The sequence below is a fragment of the Calliopsis andreniformis genome, chromosome 5 (assembly GCF_051401765.1).
Source record: "Calliopsis andreniformis isolate RMS-2024a chromosome 5, iyCalAndr_principal, whole genome shotgun sequence".
Taxonomy (NCBI): Eukaryota; Metazoa; Arthropoda; class Insecta; order Hymenoptera; family Andrenidae; genus Calliopsis; species Calliopsis andreniformis.
Genome location: NC_135066.1, coordinates 11,019,262 through 11,046,928, shown reverse-complemented (window position 1 = coordinate 11,046,928; position 27,667 = coordinate 11,019,262). Strand labels below are relative to the sequence as shown.

The window sequence follows — 27,667 nt, the reverse complement described above, 5'->3', positions numbered from 1 at the left end:
AAGCTTATTAGACATGCCAGAGGTGACAGAGCTGCTAAAAGTATTAGAGATAGTATAGAGAGTACAGACATAGTAATCATATAATATTCATAAATATAGTATTAGATTTTAATGAATTTGAAAATTCTTTTTGTTCGTTAAATAAACTAATTATCATAGTAGGGTATATTATATAATTTCCTCAGTTTTGTAACATAATATTTTGTTCTTTAGTTACAGACGAACGAGAGAGAAAACTCGGCTACTCTGACAACCAGCGATGGAGAGCTGAGATTATTTGCATACGACTGTCCTGATGTGAGTACCATTATTTCTATCACTCTACTGTATCTTACCTACAAGCTTTACTTATACAATGAAAGAAGAATTACTCTGTACGATAACTATAACTGCAGATTTACCACCAGAGAACAAAATAACAAATTTGTTAGTCGCTGAACGTAACTACTTTAATGTTATTGCTTTATTGACCAGGAATACATCGATGTAACATTTCAATATCTTTTGAACGAAAGCATAGATCGATCGTTAAGTGTCTAGATTATCGAGACTACTTGACTATACTCTCCACCGAGCCTATGCTCTAACTACTAATTAATGAACACTGAGTACGAATCCTTTGTCGATTCCTGAACGAATGTCTTTCTCATAAAATATTTGAAAATTAAATACTGCACTTCTATATTGAAGAAAGTTTCATAAAGTGTTGTTTTACTCCTCTTGTAAATACTTTAAAATCTTGAAGCCTCGAAATATTTTTTTTTATATTTTTTAAAGTATTTCTAAACTAAGGATCAACGATTATGTCACATTACGCATAAATATTCTCTCAAATGAAGTGTCAACACAACTGGAAGCATTTCTAAGGATTCGTACTCAGTGAACACTATTCCCCAAAAGTCTGGCGAACCAATCAACAATCAGCTATGTAATTTCTAATCTTGGCATGAGTATCAGAACCCCCATTTACATAAATATAGTGACTTCCTGTAAAAGCTTTCTCCCATAAAAACGCAAATCAATAGCTATAAAGTCCATAAAAGTCCAGGAGTCCTAAAATCATAATTATCCAACAAATACATATTAGACAACAGAACACTTTCTATCGTTGAAAATAAGAAATGCAATAATAATACAGGATCCCAGACTTTGGGGGCCTAGTGTGCGTGCAGCGCGTATGGAGACCACTTTACATGCGTACATACGTGTGAGAACGTTTAAGTGTCGCATGTGATTTGTTGTTGACCTGTCGTTTCTTCACGCTTTCTGTCACCAAGGACCGAGCCGAACGCGTTGTGCGTTGTATTGCGTGGATGTACTACTGGCGTTTCTACTTATCTGTCCAGTCGTCGTTGTTGTTTGTTTGTGTTGTTTATTTTCGCTTTGTGTTTCTTTGTGTTGTCAGAGCTTTAGCGGAAGTGTAACAGTAACGATGGCCGGGAGCACCCAAACCGCCCAAACCGGCAATACCGGCCACGCCACAGTCAACACCAACTCACAAACTCACACTAGTTCTGAGCAACAACTACCCGTGCCCACCCCACTTCACTACCCCTGCAAGATTTGCGGGAAGTAAGTCTCCAATCTCTAATCTCTAAATTATCCATCGTTCGAGCTAAAAGATCAATGAAACCGAGAAAGTAAAGAAAGAACGATAAGAAACGAAAACGAAACGAAAGAAACGTGAGGATGATTTTGAAAAAAATAAAAAATGACGGGCAACCAACAGACACATAAGCGCCTTTTCATTTTTTTGAACCGGCGCGCACGAGCGGCAAGTATCGGCGCAGAGCACGTGAATAGACACCCTCGCTTCTAGAGAGAGAAAGAGAGCCTTCCTGCATACGTTTCGCATAGCGTGACAGCGCCATAATGAAACTTGCCTTTACATTATACTTGGAAGTTGATAAATATCGGGGATCCTGGTGTCGAAGTTTAATTTAAATCGTCGAGGAAGTGACTTATTATAAAGGGGTAGTCTCTGGATAGGGATAGTTACTTTTAAGTTAATATTTAGAAATTTGGCTTAATTTTTGGAGAGATTTAGTAATATAGATATATTGTCTTCGTATCGTAAGAATTTCAAGAATTGAAATCTTCGGGGCACAGATTCACTTCATTTCATTTGTTTTATTTGTGGAGAAATTGTTAGAAAGGAGACCCTGATATTTATTAACACTGATACAAACATACCTTCACAGAATGACTCATGCCGATGCTATTATCCCATTTGCTGCTGACAATATTAACTTAGCTTTTCTAATCGATGTTTAATCTACTGTTTGTTAACATAACACATGAACACTGACCTGTGGCAGCAAGTCGGATATGTTTTTTAAGATCAACACAATATTCTCTACAGTATGTACTGTTCTTTTTATATTCTTGAAGATAATATCGTGGGCCTATTGTATAATGTGTTTTATAATTGTTATATTTTTCTTAAACCTTTCTCTTTCTTACTTGAAACTTTTTTTCTTTCCATAATTAATATGGATAAATATTGATTATTATCTCTAGTAGAGAGTAAGCTACATTGCATAAAACGATATTAACGTACATATTAGTAGAGCATATGGTGTAATTTATTCTCACGATGTTTCCATAACATAGTTAAAGTAGTACAGGACTATTTCACACGAATATAATTTTTGTTTCTTATTTTTCTATTATCTATGTACCCAGAATGAAATATCTGTTGCATCTCTCCAGAAACGAGTATTTTTTGTTTGTGAAACATTATTAAACATTTTTTGTTTATAAGACAGTAGTAAATTTATGTTCCATCGCTGCTGGGTAATATTTTTCCAAGTTCCGTTTTCATCACAAGCTTTACGATAGGTTCAACGATTAATCATTTCATTTCACTTTATAATATCTATGTATTTACAATAATTTCATACAGTTATTTATAACACATGAAAATTAAAGATCCTATAAATAAATACCTATAACGCTTGCATTACTATGTAGAATCAATAATTATTATTATAGCATATCATAAGCATGATCCGTCATTAATTAGCTGAGTGTTCATATACATATAATCATAATTTCAAATATGAAACGTATTTGCAAGGTATTCCATTACAAATTATAATTAAACAAGTACCCACCAACATACATTAAAAGGAGAGATCCAAAGGTCATGTACATACAGCTTAACAGTTGAGTTCCTAAAATATAGTTCTCTATTCGTTAAAAGTTAAAATCACTTGTCAGTTTTCATTAAAATTATATTATACAACAAACCCTTCTTCAATTTAAAATTAATATTTTCAGTGAATACTACAATACCTTGAATTCCAATACAATTAAAAGATTCAATTCAACTACTTTTTCTTTACTCAAATTTAATATTCATATTCCCCAAATCACACATACATTACTTCGTAAATTACTAATGTGAGCTCAGAAATAAGTGCCAACAAAATTTCACAAAAACGAAGTTCAATATACCCAGAACTCAACTGTGAAGCTTTTCAACAGTACCCACTTCATCGCCACAATGAACCGTTTACTGTCGGGAGCTCAGAAATTGTGAATAAGACACAACAGAGGCAAGAGGGGTGCTAGATTCGCTGTAAGTAGTAGTAATAGATGTGACCAATTCGACGACTAAGTGTAATACGTGTGTGCCATTTTTATGTGTTTTTCAACAAAGCCAATTAAATCCACTGACAGCTTCTGAGCTCCCAATATAGGTATAACACACATACTCCAGTCACTGGCCCAAGAGCACCGTGTCCCTTCCCCCAACAACTTCAAACCGCCCCAGCAACCAGTACCAATCCACCCACATAATACGATCACTCAATTCTCCTTGCAGAGTTTTCAACAAAGTGAAAAGCAGAAGCGCGCACATGAAATCGCACAGACCAGTGCCCTCGCCCGATTCAACGGGTCAGGACTCTAAGCGGCCAGTCCAGCAGCAATCCAAAACGCAACAGCCCCAGCAGCCCAGCAGCCAGCAGCCACGCCAGCAGCACCAGCAGCAGCAGCAGCAACAGCAGCAGCAGCAGCAGCAGCAGCAGCAGCAGCAGCAGCAGCAGCAGCAGCAGCAGCAACAACAACAACAACAACAACAACAACAACCACAACAGCAACCACAACAGCAACAGCTCCAGCAGCAGCCAGCGAGCAACGTTTCACCGCAGACGCCAGACTTCAATCAGCAGCCACTGCCTCCCAGCAACGGCGACAACGGCGCTCAGAACGCGTCGCATTTATGGCACAACCCGACTCGGCTCAGGCCACCATAGGAGGACGCCCAGCCAGTTAAACTTAAGTTACCTTAACGAAGGCTGTAACACGGTACGGTTAGGAAAGTAATTACGGTCGCGCGCGAGCTATATAGGCAGGCACTGATATAGGGTCCGCGCGGCCACGAAGAGGATCGTCAAGCACGATAGCGCGCGAGAGGGAAGCTAGGCCATCGAGTGTCCAGCGGCCTGGGAGCAGGCCAGGTGGCGAACCATTAGGCAAAAGCAACGCGAAGGCTTCCACGCTCTAGATAGTTCCAAAACGAGATATACCTCTTGCCCACGGCGCCGTGGACCTAAATCGAACGAGTCCTCTGCCAGGCCGAGTCGCGCACGCGATCCATGTGGTCGAAGGTGGACGCCTCTATCGATTTCTCTTAGCGATTCATAGTTTTCATCTCGAATCGAGGCGACGATAGAGGACCCAGCCATGAGGCTCCGTTCAGGGTATCGGTGGTCGCGGTGGCTCCTGGCGATCCTTGAGGAGCGACACGAACGTGCAAGCTTTCCGTCGTCTGTTCCGTTTCAGCTTCCCCGAGGACACCTCGTCACCAGACACGAAGGAACCTTCGTCGACGAACGGCCTAGAGAAGCAACGTGTCCGCGGTTAAGCGGCGGTTATCGTTTAAGTTAAGACGCAGGGGCTACGAACGAATATGGGAGTTTGTCTATGAGCGCTGGTAACGTTAAGATAATCACGGTCTTTCGACGTACCTAGTTACTATTCAACGCGAAATGTTCCCAGATTGTGCCACAAGACATTACCTGTTACCTGTTGCCTCTTTATCATTCTTTCGAAGTGTTAGATTGTTTTCTTTTCTTTTTTTTTTCTTTTTGTCGATTTTTGAGTTGATAGCAACGAGAACCGACTGCAGACCATTTCATGCGCCATAATTGCGTTGAAATTCAGTAGGCAAGTATTCTGTTTCGATTGGAGAGCGTCTTTCGAGAACGCAAAGAAAGTAAGATGGGTGAAATAATTCGCAGTCGAGTCCTGTGTGAACATACGACTTGTTGCACGTTCACTCTAGTTCTATTTAGTTTTAACTCTATCATTAGCGTATTTAAATCTCCTCATAAGTATGCGACATCCTTACGACATTGAAGATCGTAGATTTGTTGAACCTTCCCCACCCTCGATTTTGTTACCTCTGTTACTTAATAATATATTTAACTATATTCGTCTAAATAAATTTTAATATATATATATATATTATATATATACACGGTTATACATATGTATAAACAGATCGATGTAATTGAAGAAAAATGATTCGTAGATATAGGGGCGAGATATAAAGTTCTCTAGAGAGGAGAGACGAAGTTGTTCAAGTTTCATTTTCGGCGACGGTCGTGCGCGTGTCGTCGTGGCCGAGTGTAACATAAATTATATATTGAATATACAGCGACGGCAACATTATACATAAAAGTAAACACGTGCACCGAACACGCAGACGCGAGAATTAGAGAACTGGTTTATTTGAGAGAGAAAGGGTGCGAAGGAAGAGATGCAAGATTATTAATTCGTCTAAAACGGATCCATTTAGATCGCGATTCTATATAATGTACATAAAAGCGTGTACATGTCTGTACATATATTTAAACGTCAGTGTCCTGTATGTACAATTCAAAGTGAAATTTTAAAATGCAAATTACCGTAGGATAGGTTTTAGGTTGTTTTAGGAGGGAACTATTATAGAAATAAAGTATATATACTTGGCTTGATTTTCTACCTTACTAGGGACTACAGAGGGCGAAACCCTTGGAGGAACAACGACAGTGAGCCGCGAAAATTTCATCGATTCTGTTTTCTTTAACGCGAGGAGGCAACAATGTTCCTGTATATAAGGTGCCTTGAATTGTTATTTGCATTTGCGATCATTTCCAATTGTTTCCGTTTCGATCTGCCGAAAGTGCATGGCTCTTTTGTTCCCTTCGTTCGAATTTATCAGATGGAACGCAAGTATCGCAAATTCAAAATTAGGAATACGTTTGATTATTGTGTTTATTTCATTTTCAGCGTGGACATTCGGTTAAGTATGTAAGAAATTTTATCCTGCTTTAGTTATATTTTTCATATAGTATATATATATATGTAGATATGTGTATGTATAGGAACATCATTCCCACCAAAAATGTCGTGATTCGAAAGGATGAGTTTCTCCGCTCGTCGAGGCTCCGAACATTGTCCTCCAAGCGTCACCCCTGATAGTAGCTGCTCTGACTCTACCTTTAAAAAGAAAAACTATTGTTATTGTTAACACTCTTCTTCTTATTAACTTTTACCTAATTAAAGTGAAAACGAAAAAAAGTGAATGAAAAGAATAAATCACGAATATACATTTTAACTTTTTAAACTTTTCACGTGTAAAAGAAACGCAAGCGACTGATGATGCTTTAAAGAATCTGCCAGGTTTTTAAAGGGAGAAACGAAAACGAGAAAAGGAAAACACACGGAAACACTGTAAAAGATGGCTTTAAATCTTCCACTTGTTCTTCTTTTCTTTCGGTCTGCGAAGATCGGAGACTAAGTTCGCGTGTGAATTTATGGGATTGCTGTTGCGCAACGATTCCAGGAGTTGGAATTACTCTTTAAAATGATGTTTCTACAAATTCGTCTGTCTTTTATGTGTGTCTTGTGTTTACCCCTTCGTCCTCAGCTCCCCAATCTAACGATTTACAAAAGTGTAACGCGGTATAGACAAACGTTCCGGCCACACGAAGCATTCGCAGTATTCGTTCATTTACAGACAAAAGATCGATGTGAAGGCGTATGGCCAAGGGCACCGTTCTATCTATTGATAAAAGAAACGGAAACGCACAGAATGGATTGAATTAGTTTAATTGTACGTATACCACGACGAAAATAATGTTAAATTATGTTAAACCTCGCTTAACGCATTGCAGACTGAGAACAATTATAATATTGAAATTCTGGGAAATAGTGAAATTTCTTCACCGATAATTTTCATTTATTATCGAAATCTATTTAGTGACTTAATTTTTGAGATCATTGAAAATGATAAATTGAAAGAAATAGTCACGAAGGACTCTATTCCATATCTTTTGAGAAATTAGATTAATACTCTTTTGCAGTGTGTTAAGAAGAGGATTGTATGAGATTTTGTTAATGGTAATTCGACTGTATTACATTTGGTTTGTTATTATGAATACCTAAAGCCCATGGAAATACTTCTTTGTGACCATAGAAGCGCGATTTAACGAAGTCTGAGTAACGGCCTCCAGCATGTGAGCGAAAGGGAAAAGAAGCGTAAGACCTTAGAAATCTATATTAACTATTAAATAAGATTTTAAATGGTGAAGTCTTAAAAATAAGTTGATTTTAAGGTGTAAAACTGTTATGGAGTTTTGAGCGCGTGGCCCGAATGCCATAAGATCGAATGCAACAAAATTAGCAGACATATCATTTAAGACAATACACTTGTTACAGAAACTAAGTTTCTACTAATATAATTATTAATTGTATGTAATCTAACTCTTAATCAGACTTAGAGGTTCAAGAAAAACGGCGTAGTTAGTGGTTAAACGAGGTGGATAAGAAAAGGGAGAACACTGGGAGTATTACGATTAAGATCAAATCCAGAGGACGAAGAGTTAAGATCAACTCAAAGTTGACTGAACGTTTTGAGTATTCTTTAAGCTATAAGTGTTCTAAAATACTCTTCTCAAACTATGTTTCGTCGACAGTTCAGTAATAGAAATTTGCGTTTCGTTAATGATATCATTAAGAGATCGAAATATGTATTTAGAACTTTAAGCATCGTTTTGGAAAAAATCAGATCATTGATTTTCTGTTCCTTCTATAACATGAGAAGGTTGTGCCACCCAGTGTTAAGCTGACAGCACTCTGGATTTAGAAACGGTCCTGGAGGCTGATTACTCAGAAACATAGGGAGAAAGCACGATAAAACGAAGCAATGAAACAGTAACGAAGATATGCATGAATTGTACAAACGAGTCCCTCCACATCACAGAAAAGAATATATCTGTATGGAGATTATATATATAACGAAACAAAAAAAAAATGATAAATATGTGATGTATTTAAATGGTATGTGGTATATGGTATTACATATTTGTACATAGACGGACCCGTGCCATCAACTAGTGAGTTGTACCGATATTCTACTGCCATTTTGATCGAGTCGCTGGCAAACGAGCGAACGAAGATCAGAGGATTGAGAATCGAACGGTATGCGTTTAGTTAGCACAATTTTTCTTTCGCGTATCTAATTTTAAGGCGTTTCACCTGTCCCGACGCAAAATTATTTATTGATCATTTATTATTGAAATAAAGTTTAGATTAATTCTCCTTGCAAAGAACGCAACATTGTTCGTCGATTTCTGTTCAATTGCTTTCACCGTATGACATTTTTCTTAGGACTTCAAACGATCACGTGTAGAACGTTTTGATAATCGTTCGCCGCTATGAAAGACGATACTGTAAAAAAGAAAAAAGTTACACGATGGGACATATTGGTACAACTCGGCGAAGAAAGTGTAGCGTGGTTATACACCTGAGGAATGTGCTCAAGATACTGTATTAAAGAGAAAAAGTCTACTAAACGATCATCAACGTTTAACGCGAGGAAAAAATTACTCTTAAAAAAAAAAAACGAAGAGAAGCGGTGAAAAGTTATTATGGAATTATTGATATCGTAATCTATTGTCCTCTCACCTATTACCTACTTTAATGTCTATCTCTATATGCCAGCATGGTTCTTTATACTCTTCTATTTGATGTTATACTATTCTCTATTAACTTTTACTACGCGAACGAAGAGTACATGCAGCAAAACACACACACATACACACACACACACACGAACACACACGACAAACAAAAAAGGAACTGTATTGTTAATAGCGTTTTTAAGTGTGTCGAAACATGGTCAGCTGTAGGGGAGCCACGGAGATACGTAAAGTAATGTCGCGTTTCACATGAGATCCGATTCGATTCGAAACCAAGCAGAAACAGAAGCAAAATCGTTTCATCCAAACAATCGTTAAGAATCTTTCATCTCGTTCGCACAAAAATCCATCCTCGAAACCCTCTCTGTCTTCTATCTAAAAACGGTTTGTTCGAATCTCGATCGCGACTCCCCAACATCCCCGAGTTTCGTTAAAAACCGACACAAGCAACTCCCATTTCGTCGAACAAAGGATGCATCTCTCGTTCTCGATCGTCAGCCTCTGTTCGGTTGCTAAACAGTGCAGTACAACGTTCCCTCGTTAAACGTGCATCGATGACGAACATATATCGAGAGATACTTCTAAAGTTACCTCGTACGCTAGGTCTCATTATCTCCATGGAGGCTTCAGTGTGTGAACACGAAAGCAAAGCTTGATGGTCGTAAAGAAATGTTACTCTAATGGTGAGCTTCTAACGAGGGAACACTGTACCGAGGAGCACCGTGCGACAGGGCACCACGATCCAGAGCGTTTCATGTGACACGGACATTCGTCTATCACCATGGTATATCGCAATAATTAACAAAGGATAGAGTGAAAGAGGAACGCGTGTGCTCGGTAGCAATATATATACCTACATGTATATGTATATTCGGTGGGACGTGCGCGTCCGCACTGTCGTTGTTTTTTCCACTTCTCTGCTCAACTAGTTCTTATACCTGTAAGCGTAGCTCGTATTACCATTAGTGTCCTCTCGTCACGTACTTAGGCCTCTCGAAAGAATACGTTCCCCGACTCTCCCCTGTCTTTTTGCTCAAAGCGAAGGAACGGCCGGTTCCTACAGGCAAATCAGGACGAACCTCTCCTTACCCCGGGAATGTGCAATGATGCCGCTCAAAACGTTGGTGCCATAAGCAATATGGACAATATATGTTAATCGTGTTTAGATACGTGTGCGCTAACTACAGCTGGCCGATGGGGTCTCCCGAAGGGAGGCAAACCGTGGGCCGTGGTTGCCACTTGGCAGTGGGCTACTAACACTCCCGACGCCACTCCTAATTCGTTACTTCCACTACGCTTGTAGAAGGCTGCCATCTCTTCATGGATCTGTTACTCTAGAGTCTATAGCCTCTCTATCTCGTTTCGTGTTAATATTTCTCTGAGCGTTTCGAGGGCTGTGCAAGGCAGCCTGCTAGTACGGTGCAACCACGGCCGCGAGTTTATATACATACACAGTTCAGTCAATTTGAAGCGCGATGTGGTACCGAGTCGCCAACGAAAGCAAGGGCCTAATATTGAGACAGAGCCCAGCTGCTCTAGTTTCTTCTTTCAAGAGAATGACCCCAGAGGAGGCCTCGAAACCCCTTAGCAAGCGACTCCGCCACATTGGTCTTCGGCCAAGAAGGCAGAAGTGGCCGACCCTCGAAGCACGGGAAAAATTTTCTGACATCCTTCTGGTACAAGGGAACACTGAGTCCTTCTGGTTTCTTCGCGAGAGTTTCGATTGATATACCTCTAGCTTTTTTGGTCCCTCGATATCTGTGTGTAACTACTTGCTTTGGTGATTCCGATGAAGTTCCCAGATGGAGGTCTAGTGTGCCTTCTTGGGGCTCGCTCGAGGTCTGATAGCGGTGTCAGCAGAATTTTTCCGCTTTTGAGGTCGGTCAGATAGAGTCAAAGTGCTCAAAATCTGGTGTAAGTGGCGAAGCACGAGGAACGGGCACATATTGAAGAGCAAAGAGAATAGAAGGAAGATAGAAGTTGGATCGAAGAGGATCGGCTTAGCCGAGGCAACGAGTGTCTGTGCATCAGTATTACGTTTCAAGAAGCGATACTAATATACATTGGACTAGTGATTATACATTATATTGCGTAAATATGATTTTATTTAATAATATATACATATATACATATTGAATATCGAAAGGGCTATATTATTACTAATATGTGTATAGATATGTGGGAATATAATATATTTATATGTATATATGTATATAGTCACTTATATTATATATATAGATATTTACATGTATAAAAGCTGAATAGGTGCAGGGAGTAGGGAGGGACGGCTTGAGTATCGATGTTGTTCGTTTAAATGAAAACCCCAAGCTTCGGGATCGTGAGCGATGGGACTTCGGTACGACAGAAAGTAAGAAAATCTGGAAAATGCCACTTTCCACCGAACGATCGGTTCTAGTGCCGACAGGAGAGGATTGGGTTCAGAAAAGGAAAATTGATTCGATCGCTAACGTCGAGCAGTGGATCGTTGATCAATATGAGATATCGATAGAACTTTGGATTCCAAAAAGAATCTCTCTACCAATCAAAACCCCATGGAAGTATTTTTTTTCTAATAAGAATTGCTCACAAACAATCGTCAAGATTTCCTTCGAAGCTGTCACAATGATCTTGACGATATTTCGATAAGGTGATCGAACAATTTTTCTCTCATCCCATTGCCTCGAGTGAACCTACCGAAAACTCTGACTCACGAGTGTGCAAAAGTATTAATCGCAACCACGAAATAGCACCGTCGCGGGAAATATAAAAAACGAGAGTGAAAGAGAGAAAGAGAGATGTTTTAATACTCAGATGTAATGTATAATCTAACCGTCGTTTATAAATGGATATATATATGATGAACACTGAATATATGAAATGAATATATTATATATATACAAGAATATACAATAGTAACGTATACACGTGTTTGTCTCGCATAAACGTGTACGTGTATGCATTATTCTTGTATTACATAAATAGTATATATATTATATATGTGCGGCGATATATATTATATAAATATATATATACATATGACTATTTTCTTCTATTGATATTGTGAGTGATTGCTGCGTGTTATTTCCATCATACGCTGCAAGACTCTTTGCGGTAGGAAACGAGACGTGAGACAAACAATTGAATTAACAATTAGTGTGTTTCTCATTGAAGTGATTATTTACTTCTATAAATTTTTTAGTTAAGAAATGTAAGGATAGAATCAATATCTTCGTTAAAAATAATTAAGTAGTAAAGTAAAAATTATCTGCGTTACAATTTTGAATAACAGTCTTCACAATTTTCAGTCCCTCACAAATGTTAATTTTATCAAATAATCATATTCTATCGAGCTGTCTCTTTAAGCTTAATTTCCTTATCGATTTATCTCCTCCTATCGCCTCTGCTATTCAAATTAACATGTGTGTCACTGCTCTAATTGACTGGCTGCTGATACTTCAAATTAGTCTTCTCTGCCATCTGCGAACCTAATAAACGTCACTCGTCTCGCGTACGCAGAGAATCTTGCGCAAGCTATCCCAACACCGAGCTATACCAAAAGCAAGCGAATAAGCAAAAACTAAAAAAAAAAAAAGATATGTATGATGTGTAAGCCAAGTGCCTTGTGTTCTGGTAACTAATCGTTGACTTTTAACTACGATATTAGAGGAAGCGAGAAAAATGGAGGACGCGAGAGACAGAGGAGAGACGAAAGAGGGATACGAGGTCGAAATTTTTTGATATCGGCACGAGGGAAATCAAAACGCGTTCTTCGGTGGGAGAGGAATATTTTTCTGTTCTTCCTTTCACGATCCTCAAACGATCATCTCTGTCGAACCCTCTGTCTAGATTTATTTCAACCGTCGTTGCGTTGCAGACTTAACGATGCCAGGAGAAAAGGAATTATTGCTCATAAACTATACACAATATTCCAGGTCTCTTACTATAACGTGCGAGGAAAAACGATACCAGTTTGCTTTTCGATGCGGTGTTCACGGCGCGAACAGTATTTTCAAATTAACCCGATGGTGCACTGCTCTCGAGGAGCGTTTTACAGTATTTTAAAAATAAAAAGAACAAAACGCACAATCGTGTACACGTTTAGGGACGTTTTTCCTCGGGATTCGAAAGTTTCGGTGAAATGTAAACGATGTGCCAAAGCACCTTGGCATCGCCACTGTGCGTCACTTACCTTCTTCCGCGTTCTAACATCCACTCAGCTCATCTTCCAAATGAAAATGTTCCACTGCCTATGGAGTAAAAAGAAAAAACGGAAAGGTGAAAGATTGATCTCAGTACATAAAAGTTCCACTCGAGGCTTTGTTACCTCTGCAACGTGCTTGTCTTGGGTTTCTATGTAGCCGATTTTAATTCATAGATGAACTCACGCGATAGTGTAGGAAAAATGAAAGTATAGAATGATGAAACGCTTTTAGGCTTGATTCAATTAATGATAGTGCATTGTGAGGTCAACTTGAAGGCGAACTTGCTTCTACTTTTTATGAAATTCGTGAAATGCTTGTCTTGTTGAATTCTTGCTTGGAATTTGGATGTTATTGAATGAATAGCAAGCAGATAATTAACCCTTTGATTAAAGATTACGATGAGAAAATGACCACTCATTTGGATAAAATATTTTTACGTGGTATAAGAAATCTGTTCATAAAAATTCTCTATGAGCTCTTTAATTGTCGAAAATAATCTATTATCTGATAGTATAAACTATAGGTATCTCATGTCACATTTATTTTCGTCTTTAAACTTTCAAATTCCACCTTCTTTACTCAATTTTTTGCTCGCTTCATTTGTCAACGAAACCAGTCAGACTTACTTTATCGAATGTTCACTCAATATTCCAAACACTCCATAATCAAAGGGCTAGTCGCCACTAAAAACAAGCACACAGCAATTATCAAGGAAAAATCTCTCAAAAATAATCGAATCTCTCAAAGCACCTTCAAGTTGATCAATTTTACGCTTCCATCCGCCTCAAGCAGCGTATGCCCAAAAGTTTCGTTCAATTACCCACCGCCGTTTCACTCATACATCCAACCACTCCAAACCCAGCAAGGGGTCAATCGAAGCCCTTTAATCTTCCACGATCTTTGATCGTCCCCTCGATCATCTGGGTACTGAACACTTTTGCGTTATCAGAAAAGTGGCAAGAAGCGAGCGTCCGGTGTCGTATCGCGTGTGAAGATGGTTCCATGAAAGATGAATGAAGAAAGATCGTGTAATAGAACAAGGATGACGGTTGTCATGTTGTTTAGAGTTAATGACAGAATCACTCCTGCCGCAGTGCACTCTGGGCCCCCCACCCCATCCTGTACCCCTCAGCCGAGGCAAAAGGGGGTGTTTTTCATTTGTAGAGGGAATCGTTTGGTGTTGCGATAGGTGGCGAACGTGGTAGAAAACGAAAAGTGGCATGCGAGCGTGTCCTTCGTGTGTCTGTGGGTGTTGTGTGGCTGACGTGTCGGCGCGATGGGAACGAGGGTGGCTTCGAAAGGCAGCGACGTTCGATCGCGCGCTCACGTCCCGTTTCTTTCTACAACTTAACGTAAAACCTTTCAACTATGACGAATGAAACATTAGCTGTCTAAAAGGAATTGATGTACATAGTAGGTCTCGGTAGATAGCGAAAGTGTCGTGGCCGAGGGAGCTCTGCATTCATGACGCTGGAATTGAGAGAAGGCTCGAGGAGTGAAATACAATGGGATTTCGGTTATTCGTAATCATCTCTGTCGTCCAGAGTTTCGATTATGGGGTATATTAATTATTCTGTGGTTATAATTCAAGGAGGAAGGAACATACTATAGAAATTGAAGAAGCTAGCTATCGAGAGGTTCCAGTTTTGAATTCGATGAGTCGATCGTGATCCCATTGTATTTTGTAATATTTAAGAACAGTATTGAAATTATTTGAATATTTATGAGCACGCTGCCTCATGAATGCACTGAATCGGATGTGAACCCCTTAAGCAGACAATCCTCCGTTAATTAGTCCTTAAATATGCGCGTGTCCCTGTGTATGAATGGAAAGTATTAATTCGTAAGGAGCCGAAGTATCGCGCCCCCAGTCAAAGTATTAACCCTCCCTCGCGATGTTTTCTCGTCCCTTAGGTAGATACTATCAGTGAAAGCGGATACGAGGCACGGTGCTTATTTCTGATTCGAAGGGCTCGCTCGGGCGAGCCTTTTGTCAGAACGTCTGTGAAATGTTCGAGATTCTACTTGGGAGAGACAAATGGGTGCCAAAGGAAATCAACGCTGTCTTTCAAACGAATATCTGAGCTCGTTTAAGTGAGTGTTATATAGGTCTTCGTATCTGCTTCGGAACGCTTTGATTTTGGGGAGAGTTTCCTTCGTTCCTTTATTAAATCTCCCTTAGGTATTGGATTAATTCTGAATATTAACTCTCGGCTGGTGAGTTCATTATAGATAGTGCTTTTTTATATAGAAACTATATTCTATTATCTGTTTCTATATATGTATTATTTCTTATGCAACTAAAAGTCAGAAATTTAAAATCACTTAATTTCACAGGTTTCATTACAATTGTACTTAAGACAGTTCTGACATAGTTAGGTAATTTCTTCACATTAAATAAATTGAATTCGTTTAATTCTAAAATTCTTGTAAAGTGAATAAACTTAGTGTTATTATGAATAAAGTGCATAATGTTACTTAAATAGATAGAATGAATTAATTAGACAAAGTAGTGGTTTCCATTGCACCAGTCAAGGGTTAATAAAATCGAAAATCGAAAGAGAAAAAAGACCACCGTCGCTTCGCGCAGTCTTTGTGATCACGTGTTCCAGAGGAATCTCGATTTAACGAAATCGATGAAGTATTTTGTATGATTTACGTTCGTTGGCCTAGGTAGCCTAAACTTAGCTAGAATATTTATCTTTAAGAATAGGAACACTAGAAGAGCTGTCGAAAGTTCAATGAATGACGATACTGTTTCTTATACTATCTAGTCGTCTCGCGAACAATAAAGTCTTGTGTTTTGTGATAACCACACTTACAGAAATTTTAACGAACAATCACCGCAATCGGGGCATGCGACGATCACTAATTTCTAATATTTCATGTGAACCTAAAAAGATTCAGTCTCTGCATCAGAACGGAGCGCAACTACAATAAAAAAAACAATCAAAAAGAGTCACGAAGATCAACAAAAAAATACAGTACAAGACACAGTGTTTTTCTCTATAAGCTCGCTGTTCTCGTCATTTTCTACAATTATTTACAATCAAAAAAGTTCCACTGTCACGTTTCATAAACAGCTTCCAATAATTGATCTCAAAATGACATCCTACGTGCTATAAGCTCGTCATCGATTTCACGCCGAAATTATAGCGAGAGGAGCTTGAACGAGCTTGTAAAAACGAAAACACTGTACCAATATCCAATGATTATTCAACAATGACCATTATCATGATTAAAATCACCTTTAATTGTGATTACACACGCTTCACCGATCCCAGCACATTCTCAGCGTAGAACGAAACGCTTAACGATATGTAATACCGTGCCAAATCGTCGTTATAATCGAGACAGTCGCCCCAAATCAAACGCATCAAAATCAAAAGGCATTAGCCCGACACGAAGATCTCAAGCATGTTGTTCACGACGCGTTTTCCTCCCCCATTCGTCGAGCCCGTAACATCCCCCTCGTTCCTCTTCCACACGCCCCTAGCGCTAGACACTTTCCAGCGAGAGAATGGGGTGGCCACGATGGCAAACGTGTAGTATGCAATAATATCTCCTGTATAAAGGGTCTGGATTTTCTATGTGTGTCTTTCTGTGAAGTGTCAGACGAAAGAAACCACCCCCCCGTCCCCATCCACCCTTCCTCTCTCGATACCCTCGATGGATCGCGTTTCCGCTTAGAAATATAAGAAATCGAGGCGACGCAGCGCAATGAGCCACGATCTTCCTCGAGAGTCGACGCTCAGAGAGTCAGAGAATCAAATTCAGTCAGAGAATCAAAATTGACAATCAAAATGGAGGAGGATTCGTCAAAATGCCTGAAGAAGGCAATGGTGGTTATTGGTCGTCAGTGGCGTGGACTCTCGGGTGCATTCTTGCGCGAAGGAAGTGCAGCTTGCAAATTAAAGAATTGATCTGATGAAAAGTGGATCGAGAATTGATCTGTTAACCGGGGAGGAATAGTTTTGGAGTACACAAGGCGAATCGGTTCGGTACTAATACTCCCATAGAAGAGAAGAACAAAATAATTCACCTTTGATCGTTTTTAAATATACAGGAAGCACTTTTACCGAAAGAACGACTCGGCTAACAGATCCAGGCACTTCCGATCGTGTATCGTGCGAGCTACTTGTGTAAACGATAATAAAAGAAATCGGTATATGTATTATGCAGTAAACAGAATAACCGTGGCTGAAGCTCTAAATCAAAATGCACAGACCTAGATGGGAACGTCGATCCCTGGATCGGCGTTCGTCATTTTTGCGTACCTTTTAAGTAAACTCGTTCTAAGCGACAGTATTAACGTAGGAAGCAATTTTATTCGCTGAAAATTGACACGCATCTTTTGAACACTGTTATAGAGTTAATGGAACGTAAGATATTATTTTTAGATCGTTATTCGAACATGGAAATCTAAACCAGCGATTGAATGCGTCGTTTCTGGTCACTTGGCGATTTCAACGGCAAAAGAAAGGGAAAATCGAATCGTCCCGCAGGGCTGAATACGTATTTTCTTACGGTCGTTTATTATGTACTCATCTATCGTCATTGTTCCCTGTCCCTGTACATACAGAACATAAATGTCAAAGTTGTCTATCTGTACTTTTGCGAGAACTTTTCAAATCCGTGAAGACCGATCGATGTTACAGATGCAAGGATGTATCATTGTCACCTAGGTCAATATTCTCAATTTTTCGCAAGATCAAAAAGAAAATTCGTTTTCGTTTGGAATTAAAATACACGCAGCCTTTGTATTCAAACTCGAAAGAACTCCAGTTGAGATTTATTGCTCTAGAATGAGACATCCTGGATCAAGCTCAATATGAACCTCGATCGATCGACCAATCCGTTGTCCAGGTGTAACGAGCGTAAACGCTAGGAAGAATGCGATTCTACGTCAATCAAAGAATGGATCAAAAGCAAAAGCGAATCAAAAGAAGCGAGGGAAGGAGAGAAAGCGAGCTAGACGTGACATATCAAAAGACAAAATTCTTCTTGACGAGCAACCACATAGCAATACCTTTCTGCTCAATACGGATAATAAGGGGAAAGAAACTGCAAACGACGTCTTGGGAACGTTTTAATCGATGGATTTAGAGGACTCGATTCACTAGAAAGACTGTAGAAATTTATCGACGTTACTGTGGCAGGAAGGGGATCTAAACTGACAGTCTCTTTCGCTGTCAGCGTGAGCCCAGTAGAACGTAGTCTTTCATACTCACGGAAATTTCGAAACCTCGTGGATCTCAGTAAATGTTTCGATTCTCCTTACTCGAACTCCGATAAACTACTTAAAATCCCCTATCACCTGTATCACGAATCAGTCCATTACTGATCGCCGTTTCTTCGAGGAAACCATCGTGAACCACGCGTTAACCATCGAGAGAAACTCCACAGAGTTCCCTGTGCAACAGGAAATTCGTGCGCCAACTGCTTAGCGATCACGATAATCGCGATTCCTGTCAAAAAAGTATCGTCCTTCGCGGTTCATCGGTAAGAATACAGCGCTTGCTCGTTATAAGTTCAGCAGTTGCAAGCAACGAGCTTACAAAATAATAACTGAAACAATAGCTCAGTGTTTTCAGAAGACGAAGGTCATACATCAATTCCAAGAAGCTAAAGAGAACATGTCGAGCTTATAGCGAGTGGCCGCTGTATCGCTCCTTTTTGTAAAAATGTTCAACAGGCTCGAAAGGGAGGTTCAGGGGATGAACCCGCTACATGCAAAATCGTATCGAAACCATGGTTGAAGCTACTTCTAGTAAGAAAGAGAAAACCCTAGATCCGAATGTATAAATATATAAATCTATTAAATGTAGACGGGTAAATGTTCACGTGTCCTGTGAGCAGGAAAGTCGAGAAAGGGTGAAAAGGGTCCGGTGTTAAGAAATGGTTCACAAAGTGCGAACGGTTCAAGTTCCGTCAGCTCCACGCCGGCCGGAAACGGATACGACGAAGGGACAGTCAGAGCAAGGATACGTACACAACAGTACAAGATAGACAAAAAGCAGGAGTGTTTGTAAGATATCGACTAAGTCCTGAGAAGTTTCACTTTAACATAGTATATAGTACGACAAAGACAATGTAAATGTATGAGAGGTCTATTCATCCCATCCCGTTTTACAAATCCCCAGAGTGTCCATCCCCTTTCATAGGATCCTTTTTTCTCACCATCCTTTTCCTCCCTCTGTACGACGAGTGTAAAAACAAAAGAGAATATCATGTAAAATTAACACACCGATTACTATAAAAATATATATACATATATGTGTATGTACATATACATATATTTATATATATATACATATAAATAAAATATGTATGTATACATGTGTGAACGCGTGCGCACGTATTGGCGCGCGTATTCGAACGTGTGCATGCGCAGCCGGGCGCACCCCACCCTAACAAAATGATTGATTGTGAGTCATTTAAATAATTGTTATATGTATTTTCTATATATTATGACAACTAATACAATGATATATATATTGAGATGACATTACGGTACTATTGACTAAGTGTAGTTAAAATTAGGCGAGCGGAGGGCTCGCGTTACAAGAAAGAGATAGGGGAAAGAAAAAGGTTGGATTACTCTAGTCCAATATTTCTATATATCTCAAACTATAAAAAGAGAAGGGCAAAGGAGGGAAAACGAAGGCGGGCCAGCGCACACGCGACGCGGAATATGTAAAAACGAACAAACAAACACAAAAAAAAAAAAGAAATAAAAGAGAGGGCGAGACTCTCGAAACGAATTCCTCGCGCGCACGCACAGTAGGACGGGGACTTTTTTCTTCTTCGGGGTGAGTGATATTTAAAACGGGCGGGATGAGCGCGAGGACGGAGCGAGGAGAGTCGTTTCGAGCGTGCTCGTGTGCGTATTTGCAAAAGAGACAAAAAAAAGAGAGAGAAAAATGTGACACTGAATGAAGAAATCAATGTGGAATTTGCAACAAGAAAAAAAAATAATGTATTTTCTCACTCCCACTGCGAGGTGTATGTTCATCGCTGCATCTTATTTGGAACGAAAACCTAAATATTATATTATTATATAAAATTACTGTATAATTGTAACGAAAATTGTTTTTCAAACGATGTGGTATTTTTATTGTAGATATTATTATATAACAAATAAAATCATGATTCATTGTAGCTCGCCTGAGTCTTCAATCTTCGACGAATACCAATCTTTCCATATATTTCTATCCTTCATTTCTCTTGATAAAAGAATATCAAATTTGTGGATTAGATTTTCTATATCTTAAGAAAATTAGAAAATTATTTTCTCAAATAAAATTACTTCACTAGACCAGCTTCTATTTTACTTATAATTTCATTTGTATCTTACAACTTGAAAGTTTTAACACACACGCAATAAAACTGTGTACAAACTTACAAACATCCTATAAGGATACATATCAGTTACTCAATAAATTATAATTATTCATTTTCGCACTCGTGAGGCGAAAAATATTACCAAGCACGCTCGCCGTCAATAAATATCAATGATTACGTAATTCACTCTGGTTCACGCAATAGATTAATCACAAACACTCGAAAAAATCACGTAAGATTGAATAAATACAATCACACAGTAAGAAATATCTGATTTACAAGTCTCTCATCTTTCGTCAGCATTCCACATGTTCTGGTTGGTCGCACGAATTACTGGCTGCGTTGAATATTAAATTAGATTGACAATAAAAGCCTGCTGGTATGTCATCAGGGTAACGACAGAAGTAAAATTTCCTGCAGTTAAAGGGATCACGGAAATATCCTTCCTTGGCGCAGACAGGTATCAAAGGAACAGTCGGCACTGTTGGAAAAGAGTGTTGCGCAGGATCCTCAGGTGGTAACTGGTCCATTGGTGATAACGTGTTCTTGTCGATTTCACGAACATCCACGTAATTGTCCAATTTATATCCAAATGCGGAGACGCACAGTGCGAGAACAATGGTCCAACAGGAAATTGAAAAATGCATCTGAAACAAATAGGAATGTGGTTTTTAATTTAGATATTTATATTTGACATATCAAAGTTTTATGAGTAATAGTATTAAAGTATGACTGGTAGTATAAAATATCAATAGTTAATTTACTTTACTTGTGACTGTGAAATTTAATTTATTTGAAATTAGCTTGGATATCAAATTTTAGGATGTTATGTTTCTGTTTTACAGAAAGTCACAGAAGGGACTTAATTAGTGTGTTTAATAAAGAGTTTAAAATACCGAAACGTGTAAAAAGGGTTGAAAAGTTATTTATAGTTACAAGACGAAAGAAATTCTACAAGTTACACAATTTTTGTTTTTTAAATGTTTTAACTCACTTTGAAAGAAGTTTCTGATACCAATGTTTCTTCCACACGTTCTTGAATAGACTGACTGGCTAGACTTCTCGTAACACACTATCAGTCGTCTTTCAATTGACTGTTGTTCACTATTTCTGTTATCATACTTATATACGCAACATATACAGCAGCTCGATGAGATCATTACACACAGAATTTTCGTCTATCACAGTAATACAGATTGATAATGTACGTGAATGCGTAACGATACACAGAAATGTTTAATATTTACATCGCTGACGATATGGAGAATCAGATTTTTCTGTTTTTTATCGGATGCTGACAGTGGCCGTTTCTCGACATTCAGAGATAATTCCAGAAAATATAAGCTTGACCGTGACCATTTCCGCGTATCTAGGGTAAGATGACGTTTCTCTTGCATCACTAATCATCTTCTCTTACTGTGAATAAATTTTTAAATAGTGCGATTACGCTAATAAATAAGTGAATAGATAATTCTAGCAATTTGTGGCAATGAATCATAAGGACATTCATAATTAAATACGTATTAAATCTTAATGCTTCTAATAATTGGAGGAAGAATAAGTATAATTTCGTATCAATTTTTCGCAAAATATTGTTCATTAGATCAATCTCGGAGTTCCTACCACCTGAAGAACTTCCCTAATAGGTCCTTCATTTTCCCCGAGACAGTATAAATACCCTTGCAGGAGTAAGAGTGTCTCACTTGCCGCGGGTCCTCTGGCGGGTGCGGACCCTTCTTGGGATCCATCCTGGACCCACCCTGGACTCAGCCTGGACGCATGGACTCCACTGACCAGTGGGCAGCTGGTAAGATGACCATTGGTCATCTTGATTTAACGGTAAGTTTTTGTTCAAATTTTTAAATTTACTTCTTCTTTTGAACCTATTTTTTGTTTCCCCTAATTTTTATGTACCCTACTCCATCTTGGATTCTAATATTACGCTTTCTCCCTTTATTACTGTTAAGATCTAAATTCAATAAAATTCAACTGATATTTCTCCTTCTTATACTCGTCTTTCATTAATATTTCTGGTTTACTAGTTTTAAGTTTAAACTTTAAGATTTTTGTAAAGGGAGATCGATGAAACTTTGTGTCCATCCATCTCTCTGTGGGTCTCTAACACAGCAACCTCCTCGGGATGAGAGCTGGGTCGGTTCTGTCCGAGCTAATGGCTGTGCATTGTTAATACGTATAAGATAGTAGTGTAAGAAGTGTGTATGTTTTTCCCTGGTTAAAAACTGAGTACGAATTTACTAATTTTTGTGACTTTAGTTGCTAGCTTGTATGTGATTCCTAAAGCCATCGTCATAGACGAGTATACAGTATCCCTACATAGCTTTCATGTGTAATAATTTATCAGTAGAACGTTAAGGATTCGTAGAATGGATTCTTATCCCAGATATTCCCTATTCCATGTAATTTTACTTCACTTTTACTCATAAGGTACTTTTATTCATAAGGTAAATTTATCGTTTTTTCTATTTTTTATAAATTCGATATTTATTTCTATAAATTACAAAAGTTGTGATGTATCGGGAAAGCGAGCGATGTAAGAGCATTTCTTTCCTGATTTAGTGGTCCTATTCACTTTGTTGGCAAAATGTTTATTATACTCGTAGTTAATTCTACAGGCCTCAACGATCCAAAGAAATCTGTGATTGGTACTTTATCAGGATCCCTTCTAAACAAGTCCTTTCTTACTCCTACAGTTGATAAGCAATAATGCTTAGGACACACTTTGAGCTATAAAATACAAAACTTATTAATATAAATTACTATGCTTCAACTTTAAAGTTATTTCGTTATAAAAAACTTACAAATTCTCCCAATGTTTTGGTACTAGATGGCTCTACCTTTTCTAGGAAGTCTAGTGCGTAATAGGTATATCGGTCTATGATGTAAACACCAACAGCAGGATCCAGATGGTGCTGGAAACAAAATATTCAACAATACTTGCACTGTTTTATTAACGATTATAAACAACAAAGAATTATAAGTACTTATTACTTACAGACAGTGAATCCTCATCTACCAAACTGGAGGCAACTGCTAAAATATTTGGAGAATAAAACTTCTCATACATTGAACTTGCTTGGCAAGTATCAACAACAAATAATATTTCATGGTATCTTCTTTTCTGCCACATCTGCTCTAACGCATCCCCAAGTTCTTGACTAGTAATTTCCTCTGAATCTTGGAACTTTAGAAATCCATTTCCACCATGGCCAGTAAGATAAATTAAAATATTAGAACCCTCGTCTGTTAATAACTTCTTAGATCTTGGTGTTTCTGGAGCCAACCGTCCAGTTAACAATCTAACAAAGTTCTCTACAGTTACTTCATAGCCTCTGTAATCTACTTCTACGTCGTCTCCATAAACATTAATATGCTGCTTGATGTTATTGAACACAGTAGCTGGCCTGGGGTTTCTCGGATTGCAAGCCATGTCGTCTGCAATCATCAGGATAATTTGCGAGTCTGGGATTCCCAGACGTTTGACACTTCGATAGATGGACAGTACATTTGCTACGTGACGATAATTGAACCAAAAACGTGAGGTGTCAACTAATACTGCCCAGTTATTCGAATGACCAGTTTTTGCAAAATTTTCCGGTATCTGAAAAAGGTTAGGTTATCATATTTTATAGTGAGAATAAAATATTTAAAAACTTAATATATTATGAAGTAAATACAGACCTCCCAAGTATAACTTAATTGGATGACACACAAAATAATGAATAATTTTGAATACATGTTGATAGATTTACGCGTCACGTCAATTTGTATTAAACATAGTAACTTCTTTTATATTTAATGATTATTGAAAGGAAAAAATCGTATATTTAAAGCAAAGCATTGTATTCAACTTTTTCTACTTCATTGATTGTTTAGTTTCTTATTAATTGCGGTTATCTCGACGTTTGTTTAAAATTTGCACCCACGAACATAACCTCTAAAACGGAATGTCTAGTGCGGTAAAATTGGGTGCAGCAACTCCCAATAGATGTCTATGAAATCGTATTGTCAGGTGCTGCCACGATGCTCAATCAAAAGGGTTTAGTAAAAGTGTTTGAACACTTGAAAGTTGTAAGCAACTGTGCAAAGTTTAATTGTTAATATCATTTCATAAATTAAAGGTAAGTACTTTGTACTTTATATTTTTATATGAAAGAAGTAGAGAGTTCATGTACTTTTGGCAAAATTTCTTATTATGCACTTTACCTTCTTGCGCTGATGAGATTAATTTGACCCGATATTTAATTTTAATTCAAAATAATGAATAAATAATGAGAATTCAATTTGCATAAGATTTCCTGATTTTTAATAATAACAGTATTATATGAAAATATAATTTGCACTATTTTATGCAATTATTTAATTCGATTATACGTGTCTATATGTAACAGTTGCATTTGAATAGTATGGTTATACTGGTTAGTTATTAAAACTAATTAAGAAGTTACGAAGATATTAATTCAAGTTGTTTTGTGGATGGTACATTTCGAGAATTCGATTAGATTCTAGAAAATCAATCGATTCTTATTACTTATTCTGTAAATGCAGAAATCTTGTTAACAAGTTATCAGCCAATAATTTTCCATGTAGACGTGATACAGTCACGCTTCTATCACATTTAACGTAATTTACATATCTCTTGTCAGCATTCCTGAGAATATCTAATTTTTTCAAATTACAATTGTAAATATGTCGTGCATACATATCGTTCTATATTTTGCAGTATTTTGTGTAAATGGTAGGGAAACGTTGGACCTCGTAAATACTGCTTTAAAAAAATACGTAAAATGGAAATTTCTTATACTGATTATATCTAATGCTTCCATGTACTTGGTGACTCAAAAATAACAGGACATTTATATAAATGTAGGCTCAGCATTATTTCATAGTTTGCCAGCATATTTAATTTTCAAATACTCCATTATTCTATTATCGAATATTAAACAATTTTACAATAATCAACCCTTTTCAAAACTACTCTTTCTTGAAAATTCTTACTATTATAAATATACTTTTCTCCAAATTCTAAATTTTTCTATTACTTTGAAACCACCTTTTACTTATATTAATCTGGAGTTGAAGGGGAAGAAACGAATAACAGTCAATTGCCACGTTATAATAATTTATTTAAACATTTATACACCTATGATGTTCCACAGTCTTGAATGTGTAATTGCTAACCGATATATATGTATATGTATGTATATATACATCCTCATACACACATACAGACACATATGTATATATACATATACAATATAATATGTATACATATAAATTCATTTATTTATTTATAAGTTAAAATTCATTCTCGTTACCGCCTAGATAAAGCATTCTCGTAACTTAGAAATTAATCAAAGATTATAGGCTATGTTGGCTTCGCGATCGTTTTACGGTGCTCACGCAGAAAAAAGAAACGGCGTCTCCGACTGTTATACCCTTTCCAATGATTCGCGTTACTTTTAGGTACACATTGGCGTGCGTGGTTTCCCATTGTCGCTTTATGAAACGATTCCCCGATCACACATTTTCCTGGCTGGCTAAAAGACATTTAGTTTCCACGGAATCGTTCTCTCGCGTTATATCGGTTCTGTCGTCTTAAATGTACAAATGTATTGAACTTGAGCTACGACCACAGAGACAGCTTTTCGATGCAAGTTAGAACTGCGAGCTGATAACGAAAAGCTACTGTACCTGTTGAAATTCACATCTTTTAGCTTGTGTTTCATTTTATGTACTTTTTTGATAGTTGAAACGATCCCAGGAATTATAGGAAATTTATAGAAATACAATAGGAAGTCAATAAACATTTTTGTGTGAAATTGAAATTAGAATCTACAATTTTAGTATTTAGTTTTGTGGTCTGTATTACTACTTTGCCTCTGCATTGTATCACAAGTTCAATTGGGAATATGGTTTAGGCTATTTTTATGTCAAGTTAAAATCATTTTATGTCGAATTTCCGCAAATGTGAATACAAATTTCGATGATACTATGGTTCAGAATTTATGCATGTCGATCCATCTATAGATACAGTTCTCGGTAATGAAACGAAAGTTTTGTTGAAGTTTGTGGTATTTAATGAACACAGTAAATTGTGTGGAAACTTATAGTCTGTATAATATGTTTCAATATATTGTTACTTCATTTTCGAATATTAAGTAACAATATTTTTTGTGTAGTTTAGTGCGTTTGTGAATGAGCACGTGGTAATAATTTATAATGAATTGTTAATACTCTTACGTGTTCTCAGGTTGCCCGCTGTGATGGAAGGGATCTTTGAAACGTGTGATGAAACTAATTTGACGAAATTTATAAGACAATCCTCGAAAGGAGAATTGAACATTAATACCGTGAGTCACTAAGATTAACTAATTTTCTAATTAGACGATATCCTGATTCTCATTTTTATGTGTATATACATACTTCATATCATATAAATTAACATATCTGAAACCAAATTTTTATTTCAATTGTTCTTATATGTTAAACAATACTTAAAAGATTTTGATTTTTTTTTAACAAGAACAGAATTTTATTTAACAAAAATTTAATCGATTATTCTCATCGATAGAAATACAAGTTTTGGCATTAATTTATAACAAATAGATCAGTATGATTTTTGTTGGAATTAAGCATAGCTGAAATCATACGAATCTTCAATTTTCATTTAATATTCATTGCACGAACGAAAAATCGCGTATATTTTTCAAACTTGATCAACGCGCGGAGTCTCTTTCACGCAAATTTTACAACGATAGGTACATACTAATTTTAACGTAATAGAAAAAGATTCACGATAGATGAGTATTGCAATAAATTAACTGAAAAAAACATACAGTCTTGATAAATACTAACGACGCCATAATTTAATCGAGGATACTTACTAAATAAGTTAAACGAAAGCAACGAATAAACTATATAAAATTTATTACAAATGTCTAACTTAAAATGATGCTCGAACGATAAATTCCATAGCTTATCATAATATTTAGCGAAAATAAATAACGTTCGCGTTAAATCTTCGAATTTGTATCATAATGTGATGAATAAAGAACAACGATAAAAAAAATATAAAATTACAATATTCGAATAATAATTTAAGAGTACGTGAATTGTTAGTGAAAT

At 37.4% G+C, this 27,667-nt stretch overlaps 3 protein-coding genes across 3 annotated transcripts in view; 1 reads left to right on the top strand and 2 right to left on the bottom strand.

Moving 5' to 3' along the window:
* The window catches only part of LOC143179705 (uncharacterized), a 441,599-nt gene extending 437,036 nt beyond the window's left edge, over nt 1–4,563 (top strand). The window contains exons 17-19 of the mRNA XM_076379021.1: nt 214–297; nt 1,406–1,572; nt 3,830–4,563. Coding sequence (XP_076235136.1) covers nt 214–297; nt 1,406–1,572; nt 3,830–4,262 — 684 coding nt within the window. The 3' untranslated portion in view covers nt 4,263–4,563. The remainder of the gene's footprint in view (nt 1–213; nt 298–1,405; nt 1,573–3,829) is intronic.
* Nucleotides 4,564–20,486: 15,923 nt separating this feature from the next.
* LOC143179704 (uncharacterized) lies at nt 20,487–21,654 on the bottom strand. Its single transcript, XM_076379020.1, has 2 exons — nt 21,516–21,654; nt 20,487–21,168 (listed from the first exon to the last, which is right to left on the bottom strand). Exon 2 carries the CDS (start codon nt 21,166–21,168, stop codon nt 20,818–20,820), a length of 351 nt encoding a protein of 116 aa, XP_076235135.1. The 5' UTR covers nt 21,516–21,654; the 3' UTR covers nt 20,487–20,817.
* Nucleotides 21,655–22,988: 1,334 nt separating this feature from the next.
* LOC143179020 (putative GPI-anchor transamidase) lies at nt 22,989–24,473 on the bottom strand. Its single transcript, XM_076377994.1, is given in 5 exon segments — nt 22,989–23,110; nt 23,113–23,266; nt 23,341–23,451; nt 23,535–24,140; nt 24,221–24,473. Coding segments are annotated over 5 exon segments (1,002 nt in total). The 5' UTR covers nt 24,278–24,473; the 3' UTR covers nt 22,989–23,036.
* Between the last annotated feature and the right edge of the window lie 3,194 nt (nt 24,474–27,667).